The sequence below is a fragment of the Gambusia affinis genome, linkage group LG07 (assembly GCF_019740435.1).
Source record: "Gambusia affinis linkage group LG07, SWU_Gaff_1.0, whole genome shotgun sequence".
Lineage (NCBI taxonomy): Eukaryota > Metazoa > Chordata > Actinopteri > Cyprinodontiformes > Poeciliidae > Gambusia > Gambusia affinis.
In genome coordinates, this window is record NC_057874.1 from 7,214,852 (window position 1) to 7,234,572 (window position 19,721).

The 19,721-nt window shown below is 44.0% G+C and overlaps 1 protein-coding gene across 2 annotated transcripts in view; it reads right to left on the reverse strand.

The window, feature by feature from the left end:
• The window catches only part of lrig1 (leucine-rich repeats and immunoglobulin-like domains 1), a 43,509-nt gene that overhangs the window by 11,541 nt on the left and 12,247 nt on the right, over positions 1 to 19,721 (reverse strand). For both annotated transcript variants that reach the window (XM_044122724.1, XM_044122726.1), the window contains exons 2-9: positions 16,393 to 16,464; positions 14,743 to 14,817; positions 8,583 to 8,720; positions 8,326 to 8,469; positions 6,434 to 6,577; positions 6,170 to 6,313; positions 3,927 to 4,070; positions 629 to 709 (exon numbers count right to left, since the gene is read on the reverse strand). In XM_044122724.1, coding sequence (XP_043978659.1) covers positions 629 to 709; positions 3,927 to 4,070; positions 6,170 to 6,313; positions 6,434 to 6,577; positions 8,326 to 8,469; positions 8,583 to 8,720; positions 14,743 to 14,817; positions 16,393 to 16,464 — 942 coding nt within the window. The remainder of the gene's footprint in view (positions 1 to 628; positions 710 to 3,926; positions 4,071 to 6,169; positions 6,314 to 6,433; positions 6,578 to 8,325; positions 8,470 to 8,582; positions 8,721 to 14,742; positions 14,818 to 16,392; positions 16,465 to 19,721) is intronic.

Below are 19,721 nucleotides of genomic sequence, written 5' to 3' on the forward strand. Positions count from 1 at the left end.
AGGTTTTGGTGATAGAATAAGGGTGTTTTCACACCTGATTGTCTGGTAGACTGAGTTCGATTGGGGACCAAAGTTGTTATATTTTCAGCTGTTTCCACTTTAACACTGAATTGAGTCATACAATCCAACTGTCTACCCCCCATCTTTTGGTCTACTGAACCAAACAAAACAAAAACCTCCAAAGAAGACATGAGCCAAAATCCTTCTTCACAAATTGTAAACAAAAATAAGAATAGCGCCAAATTTTGGTGGTTGTAAGATTTCTGTTTTGTCTTTGGTAAAAGCCAAAACAGCTAGATTCTTGCATTTGTTTTGGTTGTATTTACCCAGAATTACCCAGAGTTTGATTGTGCATTCACACCTCCCCAAAAAAACCAGGCATTTTTGGCAAACAAACTAGAGTTCAGTTAAAGTGCACCAAACATTGTTAGTGTGAATGCTCCTTATGATGGTCTTACGGATCTAAAAAGAGTATTTGGAAGTGAAGAGTAAGTAAGGACTTGGATGGACACTTTTGATTTGAACAGAACATTTTTTTCTCTTCTCCTGTTTTCAAAGAAGAGCAGAGAGTCTCAGGACAATGGAGTGAAATGGAGGGGGTGGGAATGAATGTGGGGAAGCTACTCACAGCTTGTTGAGCTTGTCCAATCCAGTGAAGGCCCCGTTGGTGTCCTCTATTGTGCCAGAGATGTCGTTATGGTCCAACTCCCTGCAGAGAGAAGGAGAGAAGAGAGGGAGGGGTAAGAAGGACCAAAAGGAAATGGACGAGGATGGGGGTCTGTCTACAGGGAAGAGTTTCCCAGCCCTGAAAGTTATGGGTTGCGACGCTCACCCACGCTCTGACCCTCCCCCCCCCCATCTGCACCTGGCCTGAAGAGCCCCTCTGCTGCTCTGCTCTGCCAACTGAGCAAATTCTTTCCTTCAAGAGGGATGGAGAAGTGCGTGTAAGGACGCAAGCCCCCAATGCAAGGGAGCGCATGTTTAATTCACGATGGCATGGAGGGGACTGGCGAGAGCACAATGCCTCGTCAGAGGCGGGCAATTGGGAGTAATGGTGGCAGGTAGGGTACGGCAAGACTCTTAATGGCGGTAGGGGGCCAAGCTTGGCAGTGGTCAGGCAGATAGACAATAGAATCAATTGAGAAGAGACTTCTTTTGCAGCACATTGGGAGCTTGTGAATGCATCTGTGAGGTGCAACAAACTCTCTGGTGAAGTCATCGCTGAGGAGAAGCCACGACTTGCCCCTTCCACATGAAGATCAAACACATCAAACTCGGAGAACTCCTCTGAATTGACAAAGGCCTTCCTCCGACTTGAGAAACCCCTTTGAGGCTGATGGTCAGCTGCACCTCCTTCTCCCTTTCCTATCCAAGCATCTTTTATTCATCCCTCTCCCTCCTCCGTTTCTTTTCAGCCTCCACTGGCTGCTGCCTTTGGTATGGGGCTCGCCTAGGCCTGCCAATTTCCAACACTTTCTGGCTGGCTGGATCTGAATCGCCGTTGCCTTGTCAAAGCAAAGCCAGGGTGGGTGGGTGAGCCGCCGTGGAGCTGAGGGACCGGCAGAAAAAGGGGGTGGGCCCCAATGAGCCAGCGACCCCCGTGGCCGAATTAGAGGGCAGGCTGCCTTGTTTAGAGCTTTCACACCCCGATGTGGGCTCCAGCCCCATGCCAGCACAACCAGCAGCAAATACCCAATTAAAGCTCCCCCAGCTCTTTTTCAGAGCCCTGCCTATGCCTGTCCTCCCCTGCACTGATTAGATTAGGCCTGCCTCAAGAGACAAAGAGGGCAGAGGTTTGGACAAGGAAAGGAGAGTCTTCAGAAACATCCTGCAAAACTAAAAATGGACCAGAAAAGTATTCATACCTTTGGTATTTTCTCCCACTTTCTCATGTTACAAGTGCAAACTTGCATTTCATTGGGAGGTTTTTTTTGCGTAACACCTCTTTTTGCTGCAGCAGCTCGTTTGGGGTATGTTTTCACAAGCTTTGCACAGCTAAGTACTTTTTGCCCATTCATCTTTGCAAAATAGCTGTAAACATCAATTCACATGTTTGCCTAGAACTGTACTTAGGGGTATTACATAAAAAAAAGGGACTAAATGTAGATTTTATACATGCAACCTTTTTATTACACTTCTGAATAGTAGGTCTATAACAGGGGTTTGACACCTAAGTGGCTTTTTAAACCCTCTAACTTTGGCTATTAGTAAATTTGACCAAATTACTAAGTATTGAGTAACTTTTAAAAATGTATGGGCAATAAATATATGCCTTTGCAGTTTCTCAGCTGTATCTCTTATATGCACTGAATGTTTATGTGAAGTATTTTTTTTTTCCCTTTAGGTTGCAAAGTACAAGGAGTTTTATTTTTAGTATCTATTTGAAATTTGAAGGTTCTATGAAAAATGCAATCATTTACTTATATGGAAACATTTGACGATTTTGTAGAAACTGGTTATTTTGCTTTGAACGGTCAAGTATGCAAATCGAATGCAAAAATGACTCAGTGTTGTAAAGGCTCCTGACCTCTGCCTGTCCTGTGACGCAACACCCTCATAAAACATATTAAGATCTGTGGCTGTAATGTGTAAAGTATATGGGGTAGGAATACGTTGGCAAAGCGCACATGAGATAACACGTCGCTATAATAGCACAAGCAGAAAATAAATAAAAAAACCCAGACAAATAAAGGAAAATATGGGTGATTAAACACCAGAAATAAAAACATGGGAAAAAAGCGTAAGGCTCATCAAAACTGCTCGTCTCTTCCCTCTGTGACCAGTAAACAAGCCCCAGTGTCACAGAGAGAGAGAGAGAGAGAGAGAGAGAGAGACCAGTGTTTGGGAGATCTGCCTGCTGTGAGAGAGCTCATCTATGGAGATCTGGCTCTGCTTTTTGTGTTGTGTGTGTGTGTGTGTGTGTGTATGTGTGTTTTTTTTTCCTAGCTTGGAAAGCAGCAGAGCCAAGTAAACTGTAGTTAAGAACCAAGACCCAAAAGGCTTTGAAGGATTTATCCATCGACTTTTTCTCTCTTTGCTTCTCTCCCTTTATTTTATTTTGGCACCTTGTGCAAAAGGTGGAAGAAAAAGTTTTTATCCTCAAGTTCTAGATGCATGGAGGCATATCAACAAAGCAACGCTTTCCACTCCAAGCTTGTCCAGACACCACACCGGAGAAAAAGAGGAAAAGAAAGGCAGGGAAAAGCAACAAATAAAAGAAAACGGCATGAATGTACATGAATGCTAATCAGTCCTTCCAGGATGTCGCAGTGTTGTTTTGAGTATTGTGGTCCATTTTGTGGCACCTTTTTCAAAAAGTTGCAGTTTTTTTGTTTTTCAAAGTGCACAAGAAGAACTTCATATTGGTCATCCAAGGTAACATGAAGTGTTTAGACAGTATAAAACAAATCCTCCAAAATGTCTCTAAATGGATTTAATAAAAAAAAACAACAACAAACAAATAAATGTTACAGTGTAGCATCACACATGCCTCATCTTGCAGGTTTGACTTTCAAAAAACGGCACGAAACAGGAAGTTAAATTGAAAGAGGGCCAAGGGGATTGGTCAAAATTCAGCCCAGTTGCAGTGGTTGGTCAGAAAACGTTAAGGTGATTGTTCAGATTTGCAGAAAGGTTGTGCAGACTGTTGGACATTGCAAGTCTGCACAAAATTAGCGAATCATGAGTGAATTTGCATTAATATTTGCAATTACAACTTCCTGGAGCAACTGACTAAAAGGACGCTTTGTAAAGGGAATACTTGAGCAAAAATATCCAATATCACACAGGCAACACCGATATTTTAACAGCTCAGGTTTCACTGCTCCCAAGTGGATCGTCTAACCTTATCTCTTCATGAGGGGCGAGAGAGAGAGAGAGGGGGGGGACGTTATTTGGGGTTTGGTAATAACGGGCGGTGCACTTACAGGACTCGTAGAGCCTTGAGGCCCCTGAAGGCCCCCTCATTGATGTGACTGATGGAGTTGCGGCCCAGCCGCAGTGTGTGTAGATCCCCCAGCATGGCCAGACTCCCCTCGTCCAGACGGGTCAAGTTGTTGTACGACAGATTCCTGGATAGAAGAAGACGCAGACAGAAAAAGACGGGGCAGACAGAAAAAGACGGGACAGACACAGACAGGCAGGGGGGGAGAAAAAAAAAGTTTGCTGTGAGGTCTGGAAGGAGATGACAGGTTTACAGAACACAAAGACAGCCTGCAACATCATTAGACTTAAATTTCATGGCTGATTTGAAAACGCTTTGCAAGCCTGTGATGTCTTTTTTTCCGTGGTGTAACAAGCTGCTAGCAGAATGGATTCAGCAGACATGGAAGCAAAGCTGAGATCCAAATCATTAAACAGGGAGGAAACTGTCCTGGTTGGGACGTTATGTGTCTACAATCTACATTTACACACCAACAAGAGAATGTGGTAAACCCCAGAAAATAAAACTCAAGCCTAAGAATGGTACAGTTAATGTGCCATTTGTTTACTCGGAAGCCTGAAGAAAACACACACACACTCCCATGAGATAAGAACGCTGAATGAATCAAAGTTGTTTCTGTTGGTTTTGGAAAAACTGGATCTGATTTCTGTGCATTTCAGAAACAGACGCACCATTAAGCCGTTTCCTGGCTGACACAGTTTTTGTCTGAGAACATGAACTCATAAAAAAAAAAAAACTGAGTTGGAGATTTTTTATTAGGATATCTAAACAGATTCCTCAGTCCTTTTAATGTAAATATTCTTTTTATTTTTCCCCCTCCAGGGTTTTTTTTTGTGGGCTCTAGTGTCCCTTATATGACAGTAGGCTGACAGGAAAGGGGAGGAAGGAAGACATGCGGCAAATGTCAGTCGGGTCCGGGAATTGAACCTGCGACGGCCGCGTCGAGGACTCAAGGCCTCCAAATGTGGGTCGCGCTATCCGCTACGCCACCACAGCACGCCCTAATGTAAATATTCTTAACCAAACCTAACTCGCCTCTCTAGTTGTTTTAATGGAATTTTTATGATGATCTGGATCTATATGTACAGAAAAAAAAAAGTGCCAGTTAGGACTTTTGTTTAAAAGTAAATAACAAACCTTTGCAGCACTTTTCAAAATGGCAGCTTTTCAACAATATTAAATCTGTTTTAAGAATTGTTGCCCAGATGGAAATTATTGTTCTCACTTGAATATTTCAGGCAATTCATTGATTTCCCATTTTCTCCGTTGGTAAACGTTGCATCTTAATTATCATGAATCCTCCAGCAGGAACTTCCCAACAGTCCCTCAAAGACATTATTGTGCATTTTACGGCCCTCTCTGTGGCCCTCTGTGTGCCGCTCTCTGTGGCCAGCCCTCAGGTCTGCTTGACCAGCCATGTGTGCAGAGGTCGCCCCCACTGATGACCAGCTCAGCCAGGCACAGTGGGAATGCAATAACAGCCTCCTCATAAAGACGAGTCACTCGCATCTATCAGCTGCGAGGCTCATCGCAGCTCTATAGATAATAAAACTCATGCGAGCTGGGGTGGGGAGTGCAGAGTACCGGGAGCAATCTGCCATTCATAAGATGTGCACACAGGAAACAGCCCCGAGATACACAGTGCAAACTCGAATGCATGCCGTCCACCACTTTATCCTCTCAGACTGCTCGACGTAAACAAGCCGCGGCGCCACGGACGGCTGAGGCTACCTCACGGTTCGCGACGCCCCGAGCCGAGCGAAGCACTTTAGAGCGGCGTTACGACACTCGTGTCAACAGCGCAGGGGAAAGAGAACGAGAGAGAGAGAGAGAAAGAGAGAAACCTGCGGATAATAACTCGGGAGACAAAGGCTGAAGAGGCGATCCTCCAGCGTAATTACCACAACACAAACAGGGGATTACACGGCCCCTTGCCGAAACCTCGAGCTTTGGAGACGAGCACAAAAACTCTTGTCGAAGGGCTTGTGTCCCGTTGAGCCCGGCTCTAATTATGGGATAAACAGGCTTATCCTCAGAACGACGTGGCGTATAGAGTGTTAAAGGAAAATGTTATCTAACCCTGGGCGAAGGCCTTGATGGTGAGAGTTGGGTTACTGAAAAAAAAAAAAAAACACTAAAGCACAACTCGATCTGTCCTCCAGGTATCCAGTTTTTTGGGGGGTTTTTTTTGGGATTGTTTTGGCTCGTTAACCTGCGAGGACTTACAGTTCCCTCAGCCTCTGGCAGAACTTCCAGCCGTCAGGGTTGATGCGGGCTACAGAGTTGTTGCTGAGGAAGAGCTGTGTGAGGGAGCTCAGGCCGTACAGGGAGCCGCTGTTCACCTCCGTCAGGTTGTTGTACTCCAGGTGCCTGCGGGAATTACATTTTAGGAGAAAACAAAAACAACAGCAGGAAGCATTTCCTCTCCAACAGGTCTGAGCATCCGCTGTCTCAAATTTAAGAGGAGGAATGCACATTTGTTTAACTTACAGGACTTTCATTTTGGACAGGTTCCAGAAGGCTCCGTCAGTCAGTTTGCTGATGCTGTTCCTCTGCAGTTTCAGCACCTCCAGACCGGACAGACCCTGGAAGGTCAGGCCCTCGATCTGAAGGATCCGGTTCCTGTTCAGCTCCCTGCAGGGTGGACAGACAGACATGGCACCTCTAGTACATCACACACAGTAAATATTTTAAATCACAGAAATAACCTGGAGCTAGGCGATTAATCATTGGTTTTTGAAGATTTCAATTCTTTGGAAAAATCTGAATTTTATATATATATATTTTTTTCAATGAACTCCTTGTGTTTTTGTATTTCAGAGTGATGTCAGAAAAAAGGACAGCCATTGTGTTTGACAAGCCTGTTTTACAACTTCTATTTATTAGATCATTGAATTCAGATCAACCCTACGTCAAAGTATTAGGGCCAGGCAACAAACTGATTCCTCATTACGAGATTAAAGCCGTAATATTAGTAAAACGAAGTAATAATTTTATGAGACCTCCTACACAAAAAATAACGAAGAGTTCAACTGAGGGATGTTGAGCATCTTGTGAAGTTAGTATGAGTTTAAGGACAGTACTTAATAGAAATACTTAATCTTTTGACACACCAGCATCAAATTATCATCAAAACTTTGAAACGATTGTGTGAACAAATGTCTATTTCGAAGAAAGAATCACAGACTGGGTTGGTCATGTCAGATTTTGATAGCATGAAGCTTTTTCATTAAAATAACTTTTTTTTCCTTCTAATTTTAAGGTGTTTTTCCTGGTAAAACTGTCTTTATACTGCTTTAAAAAATTTTTACATTTTATTCTCGTAATTAAAAAAAATATTTCCGTGGCCTGGCCATAATACTCATAGAAGGGATGATTGAAATAAAAACAACTGTTTGAAAACATTTTCTGTCATTTGAAATTTTGTTTTTTTAGCAAAAACAGCACAAAAAACATCTGAAAATCAGACCTAGTGTATAAACAAAACAGCATCAGATTTTATTTCTAAGCCATATTGCTCAGCCCAATAACAACCGTATTTTTCTTATTTTTTCTCTCCAAAATGTGCTGTCTTTATTCTAAACAGACATTCAACACAACCAACTTGAACCACGGAATCCATCAAGAAACAAGACTTACTTTTGAACTTAGCTGTAATAAATAAAGTTAGCAAAAAACAAACAAACAAACAAACAAAAAAAAGCAAACAGCATGAGATGCAGAAACTACACATAGTCTCCTCTTGTATGCAGCATTAAACTGTGCAGCTGCTGTGTTTGAAGGCTTTAAAAGCCCCCAGGGCTTCCGGAGACAAACATCCATACAGGTTCTTTTATGTCTCCCATACATCACCGCTAGCATCTGGAGATACAGTGTCACCTGGACCACCTGTCCAACAAAAGGCACCTGAGGAACCCCGGGGTGGGACTGCCATTACAAGAGCGGCTCCAGTCTCTGGAGCGAAGGCGTTGGAGCAACAAAATGGGGTCGTAGACGGACGAAGATAATGGACCACGGCGCTGGGATTGAGCTAACCACTTTGGGGATATGGAGGAAGGCAGTAAATCACTAATAATACAACTCTGATGTTTACCTTGTCAGGCCTTATCCACCCCTGAAGGTACAGCTCACACTAACAGCGTTCTAAATGTTAAACACACAGCGCTCAATCAACAGACACCAGGAAGCCACTCCTCGACCCAAACTCTTAAATCCTCTCGGTTCTCTTTAGTCTCCGAAGGATACACAAGGGAAGGCCCATTTGTTTCCCAGCCTGACAGTGGAGGTGAACTGGTCACGCAGATTTAGACCCAAACACCTTTCAACGCACAAACCGTGATTAAAAAGGAAAAAAAAGGAGAGCGAGAGAGAGCGGTACTCACAGCTGGGTGAGTTTCGGGAGCTGGAAGGCTCGGATTGGGATCTGGCTGATGCGGTTTCGGCTCAGTCTCAGAACCTGCAGCGTTGAACCCAGGTGATCCAGCGCTCCGAGTTGCAGCGTGCTGATCTTGTTGTTGCTCAGGTATCTGAGAAAAGAACAAAGCTTTACAACAAGCCATGGCAGCAAGCAGTCTTCTGCATACCAATAAACACACACACACACACACACACACAAAAAAAGCAGAACCGTCCTACTTACAGGTCTCTGATTTGAAGTCCGGCAGGAAAGCCGTCCCCTCGCAGGTCGGTAATGTCGTTATTGCTCAGGTCCAACGTTTCCACGGATACCAGCTCCGTGGTCCGGCTGCCATCAATAGTGCGGATCTTGTTATGATGTCTGAAAAAAATAAATAAAGGAAAACCTTTAGCATTGGGTGTGCTATGAAAATGACTTTGTTTAACCCACAAGGTACAAATCAATCAAGGCATTCCAATCCACTCCGAGTTCCTTAAGCCCACTTAGGCACGGCGAGAGCAGGGTACACAGAACCAAGTGGCCACAAACCGAGTCCTCTAAGAGCTTCCAAGCAGAAGCCGGCCTTCTGTAAACAACTCCAAGGACACAGAAGAGGCGGTCGCCGAGAGTGTGACGAAATGTACTGATAGCAGTGGTTTCTGGAAGCAGGGAAGTATGAGGGCGGGGTCCGGCCTTTTAAAGTTGACCCCAAGAAATGTAAGGCGGCAACCGAGACGACAGGAAAACTAAAGCGAAGGACCACAGTGGAGATCAGCGACACGGAAACGTTCCGCCTGGCTTGCTGTGTGTTTGGTCAAGCCGTCTAACGGAGACGTGTTTCAGCCATGTTCGGGGGTCTAGTAAGGAACGCTGGGGGTCATGTCTCAACAACTCAAATTTAAGAACTTTTTAAAAAACCCATTATGAATGGAATTTGAGGCCAACGTCCCAAGAAAAATGTACAAACTTTGTCCAGCTAAGTGACGATAAATTTACAGTTACTGAAGATAGATGCAGAAAGCTGGCTAGCTAGCAAAGGTACGTCAGCAGTGAATGAACTCTGGCATCAGTTACTTGCGCGGTCTTGTAGCATGAGAGTCCTTTTGTAAATCGCAAGCCCAAGAAACGCAAGTTGAGTTATTCAAAACGGAGTTCTTTTTGTTGTTAGTTTGCACTTTTGATTTATAAAACTCCCAACTGACTGTTCTCCCAGTCCGAGACCACTGATTAATATTTTTGGAACAGCAATTTTCTGTTTACAGAGACTTCAGGATCCATTTTATGTTCTGTTTCGGTTGTATTTAGGTTTCCATATCCGTTTAACTTATTGTTTTTGGCTGTTTTTCTTACGTCTCATGGCTACTTAAAAAAGTCTTCCGTTGCCAGTGTTACATATTCTTTAAAAAGTACGGTGGCGTTATCATTATATTAGTCGGACATCGTCTCAAGATGACAATATTATTGTTTATTGTTATAATTTCGGTGATTTGTTATTGTGACAGGCCAAGAAGAGTTGAAAATAGACTGCATTGAATATGTAACCAATTCCCATAATCTTTAGAGATACAAGTAATTACATAGTAAGGAATATATCTATTTACAAACTTCATAATGATAATGATGACTGGTGTGTGTAAGTTTGTGTTAGTCAAAATGCAACAGAGAGCAGGTGCTCCCTAAGGAAAACTCATAAAAACAAAGCTAGTCCCTACTTCCTCTCTACCAGCAGATGAACACACACCAACAGCCACACACACACTTTCTGGTGTGTGTGTGGCTGTTGGTGTGTGTGGGCCACATCATAGTGGCCCACCTGAATAAACAGTGGCAGAAATGGTTAAGGATGAGCACCCATGTACACACACACAGGGGACAGAGCTATAGTCAGTGGCTACAGTGAGCCAATGCCGCAGAAAAAGGAGGGAAGGACTGGAGAAGAAGAAAAGGAGGGTGTGGGAGGGGGGAGGGAAGCGCTGAGGGGTGAGGTGGGGTCAACAGCTGGTGACCTCTTGCTGGGAAAAACAGATCGGTCTCAAACTCTCATCTCGCTCTCTCTCTTCACATTAACTACATTCATTCCCAAAGCCGGGTTTCCAGCTGTGTGTTAGAGCCAGATAGCGTTTGAAGTCCACGTTGCTACAATGGCGGCGTTTATAAAAAAACCCAAAAGAAAACGGTTCTCATACGGCCGGTGACGTCGGCGATAAAGAGGAAGCCCGGTTACCTCTTGTTCTCCTTTGATGTCCGAGGTTCTCATTCACCCCAATTTCGCTTAATACCAAATCTCATTATTACCCTCTGACCGCCTGATTAGGACTCGGCCGGCTCATTTTGACACTCCTTTTGATGTGTGGAGAGAGTTACACTAGCAGGGCTGCCCTCCCACTCTCCAGCCACACCTTTGAGGTCCGTCGTTTGGGCAGCAACGTTCGGTTTGATGTCGGCGCTCTGGACAAAAGGAGAATTATTTGAAAATCAGATCATCCGTTTGATTTTTATCCCAAGCTATTCTAAAGAGCCTCTTTGAAGCTGACTGCGGACAAAGAGAAAGTTTGTGCTGCTCCGCTGTCACTTTGACACTGTGTTTTTAAAACTTTTTGTTGCTTCTCCTCACCCCGCCCTCCTGTGTCACCCTGCTGTGGCATTCTGGGAGTCTGCGGGACCTCAATAGGCCTGCCAAATGCATGGTGGGAACTCTGAGAGCCTGGCATCTGGTGTGTAGATGGCTCGGCGTTAGTTCCTCGGTCAAGTCGAGCTGGCTTGTTTATTTTGAGGCTCTGTGCCCGGACAAGGTACAGGCTGTTTACTAGCCTCGAGGTGAACCAGGGCTCTAAAAAGATCCGGTTTGGAAAGTACAAAAAAAAAATTCACATCGTTCCAAATGTTCACTTTGAAGTTGGGAAGGGTGATATTTATAAGTGATATATTACTATAGTGCTAATGATAAAAACTACTTCTTACTAGGCCTGTTGCGATAAACGATAATTCGATTAATCGTACAATAAATTAAAACTATCTACGTCATTTTAATTATCATTATCGTCTCTTTCAGCCTTTTTCTCTTTCTGTTGATGACACTGAATGAAAAAATGCTCAACTCCGCTGCTCTCCACTGACCCTCTCTTCATCATATCCTTAGTGTAATGTCCAGTTCACACTACACCATCTTAGAGCTGTCGGTCGATTGTCGGCCCATTTTCAAAACCTGACAGACCAAACATTAGCCGACAGAAATCCTAGATATAACCGTTCGATCGGGTTAGATCGGTTGTGGTGTCCAACAATGGGCACAAAATAATGGCTACAAGTCCAGTTAACTCATTTTAAAACCAGGCATTAATCAATGCTTTACTACAATCTACGTTTAGTGCATGTGGCTCTAGTGTCAGCGTAACGTCCTCACTGAATGAAAATCATTAGAACCGATTTATGTCACGTTAACGAAGAACAGCTGAAAAGTTACCAGGTTCATCAACTGCAGTAACAATTTCGCTCCAACTCCTCCCCTCATCATTTATATGTTCTTTGCATGGTATTCTGACATCCTGCAATTTGTCTGAAGGCGGGATGTTGTGTTCGTTTTGTCACGACTATCAGCCACCGTCTCACTCAGACTTGCAGTCAGACGACATTCCAGACAAACTCTGGCCAGCGGCAAAAAAAAAAAAAAAAAAAAAAAAAGACACCGGCACACAAACGTTTTCTCTCTCTCTCTCTCCCTCCAGCTGGCTCAATGGGTGCCGAGCTCGTTTGCGCTAGGTCTGCTTTCAGAAATAACCGGCTGATCCTGGTTTCACTTCATTCCTCTGCCTTTCCGCGCTCTCCTCCGGACATCCACACCGCTTCCCCTGATCTCGCCTCTTTGGACATGTAATGATGTCACCCTTGATCTGACACCGTTCAAATCCCTCATCCCCTTCACTGCCTCCACATTTTCTCCTGCCTCCCTCCTCCCCCTCGCTCGCTGTTGCCCGCTTTACTGTAAGCCGTGTGACTGACAGCTGCAGCTGCGCAGCGCGTCGGCGGGCCCTCGCTTCAGCTGCGTAGCTTTGTAAAAATCTGACCCTCCCTCCAGCCTCCACTCCCATCAGGACAGCAGCCCTTCCTCCCCAGCAACAGGCTTCGAGTCAGGCCAAAAAAAGACAGACCCCGGCCCTTTTGGATGAGCTTCCACTTTCCACACTTTGCGGGGGAAGTAAAAGGTGAACTCGCTCCAGTCTGTTTTGGATCAGAAGTAAAAGGATTGACAGAAACTACTAATCAAGAAAAAAAAAAAAAAAAAGCGAGAGAGACACCTTTTCAGAGAGTTATTACAGTTGGCGTTGCCTAATCTAAATCAAACTCCCCCCTTCTTCCTTCTTCTAAACCAACTACAGCTCACAGAAATATTCTGACCACATCGGTGCATCATGATGAATTCTGAGAAGCAGGCAGATGACACACAAGGGAGAGGCGAGTGTGTGACTCCTACAAAAGCTCGGCGTGGAAAAACGATACGCCGATGAGCAAACATGACACGGAGCAGCAGCTGTGCGCTTTACTAGCGAGCGGGCAGCCGCCGCGCTGCAAACGTGTGAACGAAGCTAACGGCTAGCAGCGGATGAGCTTGAGTGAAATTTCTACTGAGATAGTAGTGAAAATGTTTTTGTTGTTGCTATTGTTGAAGGAAGACGGCTGATGTTAAAGGCTAGCATAGTTAGCATTAATAGCTTCCTTAGCCACACCTTAACTCTAAAGTTATCGTAATGGATGCCTGCATTTCCAAATCCGGCACGTTTTATGATTGCTATTTTAAGCTCAAATGGATAAAACAACTTTTCACTTGTACGTCATAGTTGCAGTATGTAGCATTTATAAACTATGGGTTTTTTTAATACTTTGTCACGTTGTGACAGAATAGAGACAGATGATCTGTGAAAAAATAAATCAAGCTCTTTTTCCTTCTGAAGAAAGGACCGAGAATACAAAGGTCTGTCAGAAACCACCAATCAGAGCCAGAGGACAGCCTTAGCACTGTCCTCTGTCATAGCAGTCATAGCTCTCTCATGTGGTACTGCTAGTCCTCCACAATGTTGACTGCTAGTTAGCATGTTCATGATTAGCACATTGAGCCAGCGCGTACACAAGCATAATTAACAGCACTAAGACACTCCTCTGATTGGTTGTGTCTAGCAGAGCGGTGCAATCTTCAGGCAGGCATAGCAGCACAGGGAGGAGGTGGAAGAGCTAGATTTTTTCACAGATTATATGTCTCATACCATACCATAACAGCAAATTGACAGTTTAAACAAATATGGGGGAAATCCTTTTTTTTTTTTTTTTTTTTATAAAAGTTACATACAGCAGCGTTAAGCCTTTCTGTTATGTGCTGAAAGTCTCGTTCTCTGCCTGAATGAACATCAAACATGTCATAAGAAACACTGTTTCCATGCATCTACGCTTCTTTTGGTTGAAACAATCAAGAGCTTTCTTCACTCAGTTAAAGCATCTCATCAAAGATTAACATTTATGCAACCTGGTAGAGCTCAAATAAGATGAATTCACATAAAGATGTGATCTCAAGACGCCCAACAGACGGCCACCAGTCAGACCCAGTCAGGCATTAAATTAGCCCATATTGGTAACCCACCGATTTTCAGTAAATCTCTAGTTTATCATTTTCAGATTTTCAAAGCATGACTCTAAACGTCTGCCAAAGTTTTTAAGATTTGAACACACAGCCGGTTTGTCTCACTGACCATTTTAAGCCTCACAGAATCTGCTAGATTTAGCTAAATCCCAACCCAACATGTAAGAACCCAAACTATAAACATGAAGCACTACTGTAAGTTTCCTCAAACTCTACCCGTTGTTATCTGACCACATCACGAATCTTTCAACTGTTTTGGATGAGAGACAGCGAGAGAGAGGGAAAAAACAACATAAAGTCAATCTGCTGATGGGCTGCTGAGCTCACATTTGTGACACACACAAGCGTACACACGCCCTTCCCAAATACGGCTGTAAATCTCCAGCGAGATGCCAGTGCAGGCAGTCCTCCTCCAACCCCCCATCAGGCACGGTTTCACAACCGGGAGTCGAATTCATATACGAGCCGACACTCCAAACAGCCAGACAGCCAGCGCAGCTCGCTGTAGACAGGACCACATAGCCGGCTAATGAGAGCCGTCGCTCGCTATAAACCGTTTGTTGATCTCTCAAGACATGACTCTGTATTGACGGCAATGGGGCTCAAAAGAAAAAAAAAAGGGGGGTTTTGATCTGCTTTGGCACAGCCGGATTGTATTAATAACAATCTTCACATTTAATCAACATGACTTCTGAGGACTGGAAGTGTCTCTAGTCTGACTTCTGCATACAGTGGAGGGAAACATACTTCTGCAGAAAGTAGGGCAGTACTCACAGGTAGAGGGATACGATGTTGGAAGCGGCCCGTCCTAAATCTGGCATGGACGTCAGCTCATTGTGATCCAAGCGCCTGCAAGGGACAAACAGTAGGTTAGAGGAAAACAGGAAACAAACCCATTAACAACCCACAGAAACATTTGCGTTATCAAGAGCTGAATTTGTAACAAGACTCCAATAAAAACGTCACTTTTCTCGAGATCACACGGACGCTTTTGAGCCTTTGTGAGTTTGCTGAATTCAATCTGGACATAAATCAAAGCGTTTCAAATACTACTTGTCACGTCAGCCGCAGAGCAAGCGGCAGGTCATCCTTGTAAAAACCCAAAAATAACACGGGAGTAAAACAGATGTCCAGGAGCGTATGACTGGTGGGCCGGCCTGCCAGACATGTCACCAGTGCGTGTATTATCTGGCCGGTGTGTGTCTGTGTGTGTGTGCGCGTGCGCGTGCTGTGCGCTGGCGCTGAGTGACACGAAGCCAAGCCCCTCTCCTCGCCGTATAAAATATTTACAAGGCCAGTGCTGGCCACAGTATCGGGTGGTGGAGGGGAAGGCTTAATATAGAAAACCACCACTTAATTCTTAATTGGACTTAGTTCAAGGCGAGACACAGGAGGATGCTGCTGGGAAGCACGCTGACATTGTTCCGTGTCGAGTCATTTACAGCGCAAAAGTCTCAGTTTTCACACTCTGTCACCTTATAACCACTGGCTTCCAACGTATTTTATGTCTTATAACAAAGTAGAACGCTGCTCAATATGAAAACTATGGGGTATTTAATCCCTCTGCTCTTTGAAATCCCACAAATCTGGCCTTTACTGAAAAGGAGAAAGTTTCCAATTTGTCCATAAGACAAGCAGAGGACACAATCTTTTGTTGGCGAAACACAGTGGTGGCAGCGTTATGCTGTGGGAATGTTTTCTTTTCTGCTGAGGTTGGAGTTGATAAAGAAAGATGGTTGGTGTGCTTGCTACAAACACACACACACACACGCACACACACACACACACACACACACACACACACACACACACACACACACACACACACACACACACACACACACACACACACACACATACACACACAGTAAAACCCATTACTGGAATGTTCTGGATTATCTAGAACGTTTGAGACAAGATTTAAAGTCAAACTCAGGAAGGAAATAAAAAAATAACTGGATTTTGAAGGAGATGTATAAGAATCTAGAATTAAAATGTGCATTTAGAAAAGGCTAGAGAGCAAGATGTGCGTTTTTATTTTTCAAAAAACCAAGCAGCCACCTGTCCTTAAAGTCAGATTATTCTGGCATTAGCCAGACAGTGTCACTGAACATGAATACTTAGGTAAACAACTAATGCCCTCGTTAACACGTCTGTATCTTTTGTGCACTCTTCTCTCTGATAACAAAGCTAACAAGGTAGAAGAAGGTGCTTTGATCAGATGAACTCCAAATGTAAATTTTTCTGATTTTTAATTGCAGAATATGTTCACCATACATCCTTTTCATTCCGCTTTGAAAGTTATGTAGTACTTTACGTTGGTCTACAAATTAAACATATTGAAGCTGTGAGAAAACTGGAAGAACTTCAAGGGATATAAATGTGACAAAAGCACTAATTTGAGTAACTGGGCTCAATACTTACAGTTCACGTAAGTTAGGAAGATTGGCAAAGGCTTCGGCGCTGAGGGAGGCCAGATTATTCCGTCCAAGATTTCTGAAACATGGAAAAAAAAGAGAAAGGTTTTAAAACAAAAAGCAGATCACAGCTACATGCGCTATCACATTGTGGCTTAGCAACTGTTCAAAGCTTTCCTGTCAAACCTATCTTTTCTGACAAAAGGACTCTGATCAGTTGCAGTAATTACAATTACACCTCCCATTTGACAAGCAGCTTCATCTGTACGTCCGTACGTCTGGAAACACTGCAGTACATAAATCCGGTTGGCCTTCAAGGGAAAGCTTCGGATCAATACTGTCGATACAGAGTGCCTCTCTCCTGGCTCACTTTCCAAACATGACCCGCGGGCCATCCATCTGCAGCAGTCAATTTGCACTTTAGGCTAACTGCGTATTTAATAGCTGGCACTTGACTTGTAAGGAGGCTTATTAGAGAACGATTTGTCCGCTGATACGGCGATACTGTCAAACCACAAGTGAAAAAGACTGCGTTTGACATCCCGACACCTCATGAAGGAAGAAACACTGGTTTAATTCAATTTATTCTGACCGTTGCACATTGCCAGGGCTTCGGCAGGTTTCACCAATTCAAGTTTAAGACTTTTTAAGACCTTTTCAAGACCATTGTGAATGAGATTTAAGATCTATATCTCCACAGAAATATGCAAACTTCGTCCAGCAAACAGGACATAAATTTGGACTTGGACGTGACAGACGCAAAAAGTTAGCTAGCTAAATAACAACAGTATGTTAGCAGCTGGTTACCAGTATCTTCAACTGCCTCAAGTCACGGGCCACAATGAAGATGATTGTGTGTGACTCAAGCTACTGCCTGACAGAAAAAGTCCCACGAGAAATCCAACCTGTAAAAAAGTTAACTAGCTAGCCAGCAAGTGAATGTTAGCAGCTAGTAACCGATAAACTCAACTGCCTGGAGTCGCACAAGGCAGAGAAGATGTCTTCTGCATGCGACTCAAACTTTTGCCTGACAGAAAAAGTCCCAAGAGGAAAGAAAATACATAGAATATGAGATTAAATAGTCCTGCCAAGACAAATACTTGTAATTAACATATTAAAAGCCAACTTACGTTTTTAATTAATTTAAGACATTTAAAGGTTTTAATGTTAGATACATGAATTTAAGACTTAAGGATGCTTGGACACCCTGGTTATGAGATATAAGAAAATGAGGTGCGGGCACCCAGGTGAGGTGGGGGTTGCCAAGGGGACCGCAGATTCTGCGCGCGTGGAGAGCAGAACAAGGTTGAAGCCTGAACTGGCAAAGTAAAGTTAACATTGTATTATGCAGACTGTGTGTTGGCAGAGAGAAGTCCACAGTGAGAGCGGTGTTTGTTTGTATGCGGCGGTGGAGTTAAGGCGGGTGAGACGAAAGCAGCCTACAGCCCTGTGCCGCTCTCCCTCCGTACCGACGTGACAGACGACAGGAGAGAGTTTCAGAGAGACGGGAGAGAGGCCGGGGACACTTTTACCTGATGCAACACATTCCTCGGTCTCTTGTGTCAGCGTGACCTTAAAAGACCACGGCAGGAGGCGGAAACGAAAGCAGAAGCTGTTACTTCATGCCAGACATTTTAGAGAAAGTCGAAGGAGATGTTAAGGAAGTTAATGTGTTGAAGGTGGGTTAATAGCAGGGTGCGTGCTGGTTTTTAAAAACAATCTGTCTCAATCACCCTCTGACTTGACAGATTTGCCTTTATAATCGCCCGTGCTCGCTTGCAGATAATGACAGCTTCTTTGCCCAGTTGTTTTTGTGTGTGTATGAGACGAGATAATAGCAGAGCATGCGTCTGCCCTCGAGGCACGGTATGCAGAGCCGCCTGCGTCCCGACGATCATGTGCTGGGGAACCTCCTATTGTGGGTTAGTTGGCCGAATTGTCATTCCCCCGATCTGCAATAGGGGCCAATTACAGCAGAGCCTAAAAATCCGTGTTCACACAAGCGGCCTCTGCCTGGAGGTCCGTATAACCAGCCAACACGTTAACACACTCGCCACTCTAACAGGGCAAACTACGGAGAGTGATTCATACGCTCCAGGAACAGACAAAAACCTTTCTTAGCCCGATTTTTGACTAAGATATAGGGCAACGCTTCTCGTCTAACGTATGAACTCTCTCACGACTGAAGTTTGAAACAAAAAGAAGTGCACAACAAACAAAAGCGTGACTCAGAAACAAAAAAGGGAAACGCGTTTGAGAGCTAAACCTGCCATGCAGGTGCCAAAGGCAGAAACTGGTCTTTTGTGTCGGTACACAGGCATGCATGTGCCTTTCTCTGAGCCACCTGTGGTGTTTACACAACTGAGGCTTTTTTCCCCTCCACTTGTTTCAGACAGATTTATTCTCTTACCTATCAGATCAGATAAGTTTCACAGTGTTTTAACACCTACTGTGGCAGGAGATGGTGATAAGGCTGGCTTTCCTGCCTCATTGACTCCCCCTTTAACTCCTCCTTCTCCCTCTTGAGGGGAAAAAAAAGAGGCATCGTAGTTAATGCTTTCCAGAAAGTGACCTTAAACCCTTGGAGACTGTTTTGTGGAAGAAACTGCTGTGACGGAATCAGAGCTACTGGCTGATTATAAAGCGGAGGGATGAACATATAGATGTCAACAAAAACAAACTAAATCTCAAGATAATTGCTACATTATCCTTTCGGATTCGAAGGTTTATCCACCAGGAATCTCTTCCACGCAATCGAAAAATGCCATGTTAAATTTTGCGGTACCGCTTTTTTATTAAGCAAGACTAACTGGATCTGACCTGGAACCATAACCAGTTTTTCCCCACTGTTTTCAAGCCTTTTGTACCATCTCCCGATATGATGTATTATTATTTCTGAAAAACTGTTGGCAATCAATCAGCCAAAGGTCAACATAACCTGTCTCCCATCAGAAGAAGGTCCAGAGATCTGATATAATAAGAGTAACGGCTCATCTGGGATAAAGGAGCCACATTCCCAATCTTTTCAATCAAATCCCACTCAGCTGGCTGAACTCAACTCCAGGAAAAAAAAAATTGCCTTCACTACACCACAAATTCAATGACATTTCTAAATATCCTGTCAAATTTTGGTAAATTTGTTTGTCAATCCATTCTTGGCTTTTCTCATCCTGGCCCCAGCAGTATTCTCACACTCATCTCTGGGGACCCCGAGGTGTTCCTAGACTATGAATATATATATAGTCCATCTAGCAAATTTCACCTCAGAGTAGGAGGTATCCAGAAAGCATCAAACGAGAACATCGTCTGCCCTTTTCAGATGCCAGAACATTCTCT